Source organism: Bos grunniens, chromosome 2, assembly GCF_055505025.1.
Source record: "Bos grunniens cultivar Pamir isolate PY7600 chromosome 2, Bosgru_T2T1.0, whole genome shotgun sequence".
Taxonomy (NCBI): domain Eukaryota; kingdom Metazoa; phylum Chordata; class Mammalia; order Artiodactyla; family Bovidae; genus Bos; species Bos grunniens.
This window is the reverse complement of record NC_141166.1, coordinates 17,921,691-17,934,086: the sequence shown is the minus strand read 5'-3', so window position 1 is coordinate 17,934,086 and position 12,396 is coordinate 17,921,691. Positions and strand designations below refer to the sequence as shown.

Here is a 12,396-nt window from a genome sequence, read left to right as displayed (position 1 = left end):
GTCCTGGGTGAGAAGTGAGCCGGCGGCCTGAGACGGCGACTGACTCGAGCAGGGCACCGGGGGGAGCCAGGAGGCTCGGCGAAGCGAGCGGGCCCTGAGCTGACAGATACACCGCGCGGCCCGGGCGGCAAGCGAGCGGGCGGGCGAGTGCGGGGCGCAGCCATGATCACTTCGGCCGGTGAGTGGGGCCGCCGCCGGCGCCGCCAGGGAGGAGCCGCCACGCCGGCTTTTAGCTGAGTCAGGGCCGGTGACTGGGCACCTCGGCGGAGGCGCGGCGCGCCTCGCTGTCCGAAGCCCACCTCCGGGCGGGAGCTGGCCGTGCGGCCCGGCCTCTCCGAGGGGGGCCCCGCGACCACCTCCGGCTCGGGGGGAAAATCGCGCTGAGTGGACCGGCTCGTCGTCCCTCCCTAGCCACTCCCCCCGACCCGTGCCCGCACCCTAGGGGCTTCCCGGGCCGGTCTGCGACCCCAACGGCTTTTCCTTAATTCCCTCCCTCCCGAGGTTGAGCGTGTGGGGCCGTCCGATCCCAGCCCTTTCTGGCGGGTGGTTAGGGTGGGATGGTTCCCTCTGTGCAGCCGGACAGTAAGGCAGCCCATGCTACACAGTACTTCCCGACCTGACCCAGCTCTTATCTTCTTTGGAGTGAAATCTAAATTAAACGAGGGCTGGGGCAGGTCGTTTCTGAGTTTATTCCAAGGATATTTTAATTAGGCACCCCGAGAACTTTTCCTGTGTACTGAGAATCAGCCTAAGGTTTTGAGGCTGGATGCGCGGTAACTCTGCTACCTTGAAGAAGGAACTCCTGGGTGTGCGGGCGGGTTTCCTCTACTTAACCCTTGAGCGCGTGGATTCGTGGAATGACGTTTGCAGTGGTATCAGCTCCGAAGTCAGTTTTCAAGTGGAGATTTTTAAGCCCCTCACTACAGATCGATCTGCACAAAGTTGTCCACAGTCTTGGTGCCTTTTTTTTTTTTTTTTGCCGGCTCACAGACCTTTTTCTCGTCCTGATTTACTCTACACTTGTCCCGCAAGTGTTTTGTTGTAAACAAACTGATGATCAGAAGACAGTGACTTGCACTTTTAAGGAACTTGTGTTTCTAAAGATTGCTTAAATTGGCGGGACCCTGGAAGGCATAATTTTACACTTGAAGAAATGCCACCGGTACATAGACTTTTGTTTTAGTTCAGTATAAGTAAAAGCTTTTCCAGTCACAATTCTGTAAAGATAAAATTAGCATTAAATTTCTTACCACTTGTAAATGTAGGACTCATTATTTTTCAGATTCATCTTCTTAGCCCAAAGTACCTTCATCTCTTGCCTGGGTTGCTTTGAGAGCCCTAAGATTCTGTTTTTCCAACATTACCTCCATATAGTTTATTCTTCTTGTTGTAGTCAGAGTATTCTTTCTTAAACTTTAATCACATAATATTCTTTTGCTTAAAATCCTTCAGTGCTCTCTGTTGTGTTTATAATAAAATACAAGTTTAAAGACCTACATGATTTGATTCCTGCTTTGTCTTGTACTACTCTTTTCTTCGGTTTTACATAATCATACTGGCCTTTCTGTTCCTTGAATATGTCAGTTTCTTTCCTATGGGCCCTGTCACATTCTCTTCCCCCTTTCTAAACTCTTCTTCCTCAAGTTTTCCCTTAGCTTCTCAGTCCTTAGTTTCTGATCACATTTTAGTCTTTCCTGATCATCCTATTAAAACATGCTGGGTCTCTCCCCCTGATCCATCCCCTTCCTTCATTACAGTCCTGTAATTACTTTGTTTACTTACCTGACTACTGTCTTTCTGTCTGTGGTAGAATTTTGGGCGGGAAACCTTTCATAATTCCTAAAACTGCCAAGCAGATGGCAGAACTTCAAAAGTGTATCTCGAATGAAGAAATCAGTTAACTAATCGAATCAATAAATCAGTCACTAGAGTATTTGAAGTAGAGGCTAAAAAGAAAACACTTGTATGGAACTTAATAGAATTTAAACCTGATGATTTCTGAAGTCCTGCTCTGAGGCTCAGTGATGGTAGAATAGTACTTATTTTGTTACTCATTGGTTACATTTACAGGATTACTTAATCAGCTTCTGCTCCAAACCTTTTTGTCACCTGATTTCCTGTTCTTTGGCTGGCTGTGGTTTAGGATCTGTCCCTGGTGCTAAAGAGAAGCTAACAGGTTCCAGTTTGAATTAGTCGGTTTATTTGTTCATTTATGGTCTAGGCACTTGCAGGACACTACAAACACAGTGGTGAATAAAAGGTCAGCATGTACTGTTAAGTTTTTCGAGAGTTTTGGCTGTGAAAGGGAGTGGAGAGAGAGAGATAGGGGGTTATTAAAAGGGAGATGTTAGAATGAAATTCTTTGAGGCAACTGTTTGAACTTCAGGCTGTGTCTTCTGGAGCATAGCTTCATGTTTATGAATAATATGCTATTTTAAATAATGCTATAAGTTGATACAGCAACTTAGATAGTACTTGCTGACTTCGTATTACGGCACAGGAGATTTTTTAGCATCCTGAAACCTTTCCCATTCCCCAGTGCACCCATCCCCCATCTAAAGGTGAGTTCTCCTGCTTTTAAGATGGGAAATATTTGTGTATGAAGTGTAGGTATTTGATTTCATTGTGTTCCATGGACAATGGCAGCATTTCTAAGCCAGGACAACCATGTAACACGTTAGTCATAAGTGAAACCAAACAGGAGAGTGTACAAAAATTTTCATCACGTCTTTTGGTAAAAGCAGTTCAGGCATACTGTTGATTGTTGATAAGGGAATGGGTAGCATTTTTAGTATTTTGATAAAGCGTTCTGCTGTTTACCATCTGTTCCAGATTTAAGGCACTCTTCTCTATTAGCTCTTCATTGTCACTAGTTCCCAATCTCCCCCCACCCCCCACATTGGATTCTTTAATCTGTTTTCTCTTCATGCTTTCAATTCAGCCTCTCTCTTCTGAATTTGTTATACCAACCTATAGCACCAAGAGGTTCCTTTTATTTGCATTTAAAGTTTTAGAATAGTAATATGCCCTAGCTAGAACCATGGCATAGTTTCCTTCGCTGAATTTTGTGTCTTTTCCCATATGACTCTTTAAAGACTCCTGAAGCTGTTTGGCAAACCTACACTTAACACTTAGAAATGACTACATCTACTAAGGAAAGTTGCCTTGACACTTTTTGTATCAGCTTACAGTTTCAACTCACTGTTGCAGAATGATTTTTAGGACCTACATGGAAAACATCTGAGAAACATTTTAGTTTCCTTTATGGTTCAAGGACAATAATTTCCCACTTTTTTTCCCCCCTTAATAATCCCTTTGATATGTGACTGTATTTCAGGGTGCATTTTTGGGAGAGAACAGTTATTTCCTCTACTCTTCACTGTTGGTGCCAACACCTCAGGCTCGCATGAGGATTGCTTTGCTTCAGTAACATGTCAGAACAAGTGAGATTGCTCATCATTTAGCGAAACCTTGTAGGTTACTTGTAATACAACAGAGGTGCCTTAATATAAGCATCTTGAAATAGTCAAATTATTTTACTCCATTGAGTTGACAAGTAAATATTCCTGCTTCTGTAAATAATTTTATGACTCTTGGTTTATTTCGTGTGAATAATTTTATTCTAAAATTGTGTAGGCAAGTTTCTCATTTTGGTCAGTCAATTAGGCCAGTGATTCTCAAACTATAATGAATATCAGTATTGTAAGGAAGGCTTGTGGCCCCATTACTGGACCCCACCCCCACAATTTTTGATTCACTAGATCTGTAATGGGGCCAAGAATTTTTATTTTTAACAAGTTCCCAGGTAATGTTTGTACCAATTGATCCAGGAGCCATACTTTGAAAACTGTTGAATTAGGCACATAATGTGATATATGTGGTATCGTGAGAGTTTGATAACAGTTAACTCTTGAACTTTGAAATAGAAACTTTTTGGCTTTAAAGAAAAATAATCATTCCTATAATGAAGTCACCCCTCAAAAAATGCTTATTTTCCAACTGTGATATATTTTTCATTAAGCATTAGTTTATCTTAGCATATATATTGCATAATCACAATATATAGCCTCCCTGGTGGCTTAGTTGGTAAAGAATCTGCCTGCAATGCAGGAGACCCCAGTTCGATCCTTGGGTTTGGAAGATGGCAACCCACTTCAGTATTTTTTCTTGGGGAATCCCATAGATAGAGGAGCTTGGCGGGCTACAGTCTATCAGGTCACAAGAGTTGGACACAGCTGAGCAACTAAATTAATCACAGTCTACCTTTTGTCTTGTAGCTGGAATTATTTCTCTTCTGGATGAAGAAGAACCACAGCTTAAGGTATGAGTTGAAGAAAATTAACTGGGCTTAATATTTGTGCTTTGAAACTGTTTGGCTATATTGATATTTGTGTATATTCCATCATTTAAAATAGCATCGTACCCAGTCTATAACCACTCATTGAAATCTAGACCCAGAAGACAGTGTTTTGGCAACAACAGTTGGTTTTCCCTAGAGTTTAGCAAAGCTGAGGCAAATAAATCTCAGTATGGTACCTAGAAACCAACCCCCCTCCAATTTTCTATATCAACAGAAATCACATATTTTAAAACTTTTTTCATACGACAAGAATTTTAAATATACTTTAGTTGGCTCTAGGCACCTGAATTCATTTATATCCAAACCAGCAACCTAGAGTCAATCTTACACATACTGTCAAAGAATAAAAATGTTCAGTATGATAAGGAGTGACATTATATGGCTAGTCTCATGTTCTATGACTGAAAACAGAAAGGAAGTATGCAAGCCAAAGAGAAAATGTAAGTTAGTTGGTAAACTTTTATATTTGTCATAGATTAAAACTTTTAGTAAATATGACTTAAAATTTGGCCATTGATTTGTTTGCCTTTTTTTTTTAAGGAAATATAATGATAAGCCTGTCTCAAAATCAAATTTTGGTTTTATCTTCTACAGGAATTTGCACTACACAAATTGAATGCAGTTGTCAATGACTTCTGGGCAGAAATTTCTGAGTCTGTAGACAAAATGTAAGAATTTGTTTCTATTAATTGGAATAAAGTAGATCAACCTTAATTATCCATGGATGTGGGTCTTGTGATTTATAAATTCATTTAGAAATTTGCTGCCACTAAATTGTGACTTGAGTATATAGATTTGGAATTTTTAAAGAGAACCACAGTTTGAACTAGGCCTATACTTCCTAATTTCTTTCAGAGAAGTTTTGTATGAAGATGAAGGGTTCCGGAGTCGGCAGTTTGCGGCCTTAGTGGCATCTAAAGTATTTTATCACCTGGGGGCTTTTGAGGAGTCTCTGAATTATGCACTTGGAGCAGGTGACCTCTTCAATGTCAATGATAACTCTGAATATGTGGAAACTATTATAGGTAATTATCTTCCATCTAGTAAGGCTTTATATTGTTGGCCTCTTTCTTGCTCTCCTACATATAGCATTTTTCCCCCCTGAATTACTCTTTGATGTTGGCACGTTTCATTTTAATGAAAGTTCATAATCTTTCTACAATAATCTTATGCAGACTTGAGTTTTTAGATCTGCCTTAGAATTCTGTGCTGTTATTTATCATAATAAACAGTAACATCAATAACAGTAATTATTAATGAAAGCACTCACCTCACAAAATATTTTAAGAGTGACTAAGAAATTATTCAGAAACAGCTGACTTAAGGCAAAGTTAGTTATCTCAGTGGTTATGGTCATCTCTTTTCCAGTGGGCATATGCTTATACAAAAAAATTTAATCAGGTTATTGTGAATAACAGAAATTAAATGATAGCAATTTATAGAACTGTTTCTAGCACAGGAAAACATTATTCAGTATTTCCACTGTGCTAGGCACTGTCTTGGTCATTCTTCATTTCATGGTTTATTCATAGCTTTCCTGTGAAGGGGGAGCTCACCCTGTTGTAAAGATGAGAAAACTTGGGTTTCAAGATGATAAAGACACATGGTTATTAAATAGGAGGGTCAGAATTTAAAATCTAGGCTTAATCTCTACGAAATCCATATTGTTTCTACTAGTAACCGTTGTTGTCTTATTTTTTTCTGTATTTTTGAAGTGAGAAGGTAGCACACAGGCAAGCCTCTGGGTTCTCCATCTTGCAAGTTGAATCAGCTCTGTAAGATTTTGTTCTGAGCTTTTGTAGCTTTAAAAATGTTAGAAAACACTTGCTCTAATAGATGAAAGAAGAGATTGTGTACCCTTCAGACATGTCTTTAGGAATATCAAGCTTTAGGTCATAATTACAGATAGCCCAAGAGTGTTTTCTGGAAATGTGTATAGTATAGCTAGTTTTTTTAATTCCTGATTAAGAGGAGATCTGTATTATTCCCCTGAACTTTTAAAGGGAGAAAATTGGTATTCTCTTTCAGAAATTGGGAAATGCTGTACTAGGGAGTCCAAAGGGGTACTTTTCAAATGTCCCTGAAGTTTGTAGTAAGATTTTGTGTTCACATTTAAAAATTTTTTGCCATGATGGTGCGAGGATGTTTCAAGCTTTATTGTTGTTGGGGATTCATTAAATTGGAGTTTTCATCTGTGAATCCTGTGGGAAGAACAGATTATTTTAAAGAACAGACCATATCATTTGAAACCAGAACACTTCCCCTGCATTGTTAGGAATGGGGAGTTAAATACTTTTATCTCTTTTCTTTTATTTGAAGAATTTATTTTGATGAGTGTTGATAATTTTATCCAGCATTGATCTGCAGGTGCTTGTAATGTTACCATTTTACAAATGATTTTAATCAGGACAGTTGGTCCATGAGGTGGCAGCTTCCTTCCTGTGTATCATCTTAATCTTAGCTTGTAAGAGGTGATTGTTGACTGGTAGACCAGTTCTGTTTGCTCTTCTTTAGGTAGAAATGGGGTTCACCCTTCTAGTTTTCTTGGGACTATTAGAATGGATTTTTTTTTTTTTTTTTCATAATATCAGTGAGATCTGTGAAAAGATACATAAAATAGAATTTAGGAACACCTTCCTAGGACCTTAAATGAATGTCATAAACAGTACACTCAGAAAACTCAAGGCTAAAAATTTTCTCCCAATTGTAATAAGACTTTAGCTAGAAATGAGGCTACAGTTAGTATATACCTGGTAAGTGAGAGCACGAGTCTCATTTGAAACTAGGAGGTAACATTTTTCTTTCTCCATTATTAAATCTGAGATTCCTCTCTGGTGAGACAGGGGTAATGTTTCCTCGCAACTACATTTGGTTCAAAAAGCTCCTGTTGGGGCCTGGTAAAGATTTTCTGCAATGAAAATTGTTTAAGGTCTGTGTTGTGACTGCCACTTTGTTCTTACTAACTGTACCTGAACCTGTCTAATTCTTCCTGGATCGATCCTGAACCTGGTATATTCCAGTTTAGGAAAGTGTTCTGCTTCCCCCGAATATAGCCCCATTGACATGGGCCTTGTAGTCGATCGGCAGTTCTTCCTGCTAGTTCAATCATTTCTGTTTGCTAAGGCTGTAGTTTGCAACTCATTAATCTTGTCCTTGTACCTTTCTCTTTGAAATGGAGAGTGACAAGCCAGTGAGTTATAGAGAGGACAGCTGTTATATATCTCATTTAGCTTGAGTGGCTATCTTCCTTATGAAGGTGGAAGAAGTCTTAGGGTAATTTCCCTTTTTGGTTGCTCTTAACAAGTTTATGGTATGATGGTAAAGTAGTGTAAGTTGTAAACATGATACTTCCTCCCCTTTCATCCAAATCATTGTGAAATGTGAAAGCCAAATAGTGCATGTGCACCACTGCATGAATTTTCATACTCTAGGGGAGAGGGGAAATATGTGTGAAAAGTTCACCCTACCTCACATTGAGGCAGTGAATATTTTAGTTGATTGCTGGAAAGGGTTTTGGAAATCTTCTTTAGGATTGCCTTTGGGACCAGTGACACATTTCAGGTCATTTCACCATTATTCTACAAAGATGATTAAGGCAGGCTCTACTCTCAAGGAACTAATAGTTTCATTAATGTGAAGACTGATAATTTATTGCCACGTGATAATTGCTACAATAGGTTTTTGTTAATATTCTCAATGGCAAGTGTTTGTTTTTTGAAAAGTGAAACAGTCAGCTATTTGTAGACAACTCTGTAAAATAAGCAGCTTGGCCAAGTTGAATAATGTAATTTTGGTCAAAGTACAGTAAAAAGATAGTAATGTTTTAAATAATGTCAACTTATGGAATTAGTATAACTGTTATGAAGGGAGGTATTGTTTGAAGGTATAACTTCTAGCATTTAAAATATTTGAAATTTACTTATTACTCCACAGTCATCCCGTAAGTTTTCATGGTGATAAATGTAGGTATTGTCCTTTCTAGTAGTATCAGCCCAATTTACAAAGTAATCAGTTATTTTATTTTCTCTGTAGCAAAGTGCATTGATCACTACACCAAACAATGTGTGGAAAATGCAGATTTGCCCGAAGGAGAAAAAAAACCAATTGACCAGAGATTGGAAGGCATTGTGAATAAAATGTTTCAAAGATGTCTAGATGATCACAAGTATAAGCAAGCTATCGGCATTGCTCTGGAAACACGAAGACTGGACGTCTTTGAGAAGACTATACTTGAGTCGGTAGGTAGAGGGTGCAACTTTAGAGATTGTTATTGATGAAGAATCAGCAGAGCAAATTATTAAAACTGAAAATTATAGTGAGAAGAAACTCTAGCTTAGAATAAAATGCAATGCTCTTTTGAAAAAAGTTTATTTTTATGATTTTAAAATATGCTTTTTTATATTTTTAATGTATTTTAAAGGAATTTTGGCTGTGTTTGTTGAATAGCCTCTTTTGTCTTACCACTTTTATTCCTTTGAGGTCTTGCATGGGGAAGTTGTCTTAATTAGGCTTTCTCTAGTTGCTGTGCTTGGGCTTCTCATTGCCGTGGCTTCTCTTACTATAGCGCATGGGCTCTAGGGTGCAGGCTTCAGTAGTATGGCACGTGGCCATGGCTCTCCTAAGGCACGGGGAATCTTCCCAGGCCAGGGATTGAACCTGTGACCCTTTCATTAGCAGGCAGATTCTTAACCACTGGACCATCAGAGAAATCCTCTGCCCTTTTAAAGAAGACTATAATGATAGCTACTATTGTAGTCCCTTTATTACGGCTAAAACTATACTTTCCTAGTTTGGGGGTGTTTTGCAATAATTATGACAATTGTAAGTCACCAACCAATGTGGTCAGAGAGGTGCAAGCCTGAGTTAAATGAAGATTGATCTGTTAAGTGCCCACTTAGCCTGCCTCACCCTCTTTCCTTCTCCACGAGCTAGCTCTCTGTACTCCAGCCATCTTGACTTTGTCTCTTTTTCTAGATGGACCGTGCCTCATTCCCCTTACCAAAAATATTGCCCCTCCGCAAAACATCCTTTTCTTTTCCTTACCTGCTTTATTCCTGTTCAAGATTCATAGTTCAGTTCACCTGTCATTTGTTTACAGATCCTTCTGTCACTCCCTGCCAGCCATATCCTCCTCAACCCCTAGATCCAACTAGGTCCACCAGATCAGAACCTACTTGAGGACAGGTGCTTTTACCACTGGGTTCCTAAAGCCTAAGGCAGCATTTAGCAGCAGTGGTAAGATTTGTTTAAATAAGTGTAAATATATGAATGGCCCAGTGTCATAGAATGGCCCTTATTTTGCTGTTTGATTTTTGTGCAGTTACTCCTTGTCTTCAGGTGACTAGAACTAAAATACTTGTTTGTATTCATTCAACACTGTTCTCGGCAATGGAGATAACAGTGGGAAGCAAGGAACAAAGTTCCTGCTCAAATGGAATAATCCACTAGGGGAACCGGCAGTGACACCTATTCCCTGTAAGGTAAAGAGGTGATAAGTGTTTAAAAAAAGAGTAAAGCAAAGTAAGAAGTACATCTTACTTTGTCTCCCAATGCTCATATGCATATATTAATGCTGCTAAGTCACTACAGTCGTGTCCGACTTCGTGCGACCCCATAGACGGAAGCCCACCAGGCTCCCTCGTCCCTGGGATTCTCCAGGCAAGAATGCTGGAGTGGGTTGCCATTTCCTTCTCCAGTGCGTGAAAGTGAAAAGTAAAAGGGAAGTCACTCAGTCATGTCCGACTCTTAGCGACCCATGGACTGCAGCCTACCAGGCTCCTCTGTCCATGGGATTTTCCAGGCAAAAGTACTGGAGTGGGGTACCATCGCCTTCTCCGACATGTATTAATAGATGTAACTTAAGATGAAATGTGCTGTGCTTAGTCACTCAGTTGTGTCCGACTCTCTGTGACCCCATGGACTGTATCCCTCCAGGCTCCTCTGTCCATGGGGATTCTCCAGGCAAGAATACTAGAGTGGGTTGCCATGCCCTCCTCTAGGGGATGTTCCCAAACCAGGGACAGAACCCAGGTCTCCCTCATTGCAGGCAGATTCTTTTTGTCTGAGCCACCAGGGAAGCCCATAAGATGAAATAATACCTACTTTTTCTGCTTGTGATATAATCATGGTATTTTAAAATTGTACTTCATTTTTTTGAAAAATGTTAGTCTTTTAAGTTGATTTCATTATGTGTGCAGATTTGTCACAACTTGCTTACAAAATAAATTTTGTTTTATCATTGAATGTTAACTTTCTTTAAATTCTATAGCAATTTACAGCTTTTCAAAAGTTTTGCATGCTTTTTATATAATCCTGTATTAACCCTTTTTAATCCCCTACTCTTCTACCACCCCTCCCCCTTCCCTGTCCCCTCTGATAACTACTAGTTTGTTCCCTATATCTGTGAGTCTGCTTTTGTTTTTTATTTTATTCACTATTTTGTTGTGTTTTTTAGATTCCACGTATAAGTGATACCATATGGTATTTGTCTTTCTCTATCTGACTTTATTTTACTTGGCATAGTGCCCTCCATATCCATCCACGTTGCTGCAAATGGCAAAATTTCATTCTTTTTTATGACTGAGTAGCATTCCCTTGTATATATACATATGTGTGTGTGCATATATATGTGTGTGTGTATGCATATGTATGTACACACACATATCTTTATCCATTCATCTGTTGATGGATACTTAAGTTGCTTCCATATCTTGGCTATTATTAATAACACTGCTATGAATATTGGGATGCACAACGGAAGTCTTTCTGAATTAGTGAATTTTTTTGAATTTTACATTTCTCAACTCCATTTTTGAGAAATACTCCTGTAGCTCTTCAGCATGCTTGTTTATGCTGAAGAACTTTTATAGGTTGGTATCTCAAAATTCAGGCATGCTTTGAAGAACCACAAGGTAAACATAAATAATCAGGAGTCAAAACTTCCTCAGGAGAGTGCCAGTTAGATGTGACAGCACTCAAAGCTTGAGTCACTCAGAGCTAGAGAGCATTTCTATCGTCTTGTGTTCCTGGTCATTGAATATAGGCGATAAATCCTGAGGATTAGCTAGGTTGTCTGCTTGGTATATGGACAGTTGTGTAGATCTTTTTATAATAATTAACAGCACCACTCTGTTATAGTATACTGTGTTCATATAGTGATGATTCTGGATGAGCACTAAATATTTGTTTTCAACCCATTTTTTCATGAAGACGGGGAAATAGGTAATTTTCTTTTAAGATTTTCATCTAAAATAGTTAAAAATTTTAAATTTTATTTAAGTAGCAAATAAAGCTTTAGCTGCCTAGAATGACTAAAGAATATTGATTTAAATAATTTGATTTCTAAATAAACATGCTTCAGTAACTAGATAATGATGTCTCTTCAAATTATGTCTTTCAGAATGATGTCCCAGGAATGCTGGCTTATAGCTTGAAGCTCTGCATGTCTTTAATGCAGAATAAACAGTTTCGGAATAAAGTACTGAGAGTCCTAGTTAAAATCTACATGAATTTAGAGAAACCTGATTTCATCAATGTTTGTCAGGTAATAACATTGTATTATTTTACACTGTATTGCTGGGTAATGCCTCACTACCTCATGTGTGTACCTCATCACATCACTGTAATTTCATACATATATCTGTCAATTGATCTTTACAACAGCCCTGTGAAGATAAGTTGTGTATTTATGTTCTGCTTTACTGATTAAAAAACCTGAAGTTCTCAAAACTAAAAAGCTATTTTGTTATAATGTATTCCTTGTGTTCTTTTTTTTATTTTGAAAATAATCCAGGCATTTAAGGAAGTTTTTGGAAATGAGGTTAAAAAAAAATAAATAGAAGAAAAAATAAAGATAAAAACAGTACCTATGTTATGTCATTCTAAAAGAATTTCACGTATAAAAATTATCATTGGTTTCATTTCCCAAACACAACCAGGACCTTTGAGTATTTTCTTTCTTTTAATGTATGGATTTCCTTGCCTAATTAAAAAGAAATTAAGACAGTACAGAAAATATATAAAATGAAATCTGTATC

At 38.6% G+C, this 12,396-nt stretch overlaps 1 protein-coding gene across 1 annotated transcript in view; it reads left to right on the top strand.

Moving 5' to 3' along the window:
• The window catches only part of PSMD1 (proteasome 26S subunit, non-ATPase 1), an 81,654-nt gene continuing 69,258 nt past the window's right edge, over positions 1–12,396 (top strand). Inside the window, exons 1-6 of the mRNA XM_086335730.1 lie at positions 1–178; positions 4,278–4,321; positions 4,955–5,028; positions 5,216–5,385; positions 8,393–8,598; positions 11,760–11,903. Coding sequence (XP_086191856.1) covers positions 163–178; positions 4,278–4,321; positions 4,955–5,028; positions 5,216–5,385; positions 8,393–8,598; positions 11,760–11,903 — 654 coding nt within the window. The 5' untranslated portion in view covers positions 1–162. The remainder of the gene's footprint in view (positions 179–4,277; positions 4,322–4,954; positions 5,029–5,215; positions 5,386–8,392; positions 8,599–11,759; positions 11,904–12,396) is intronic.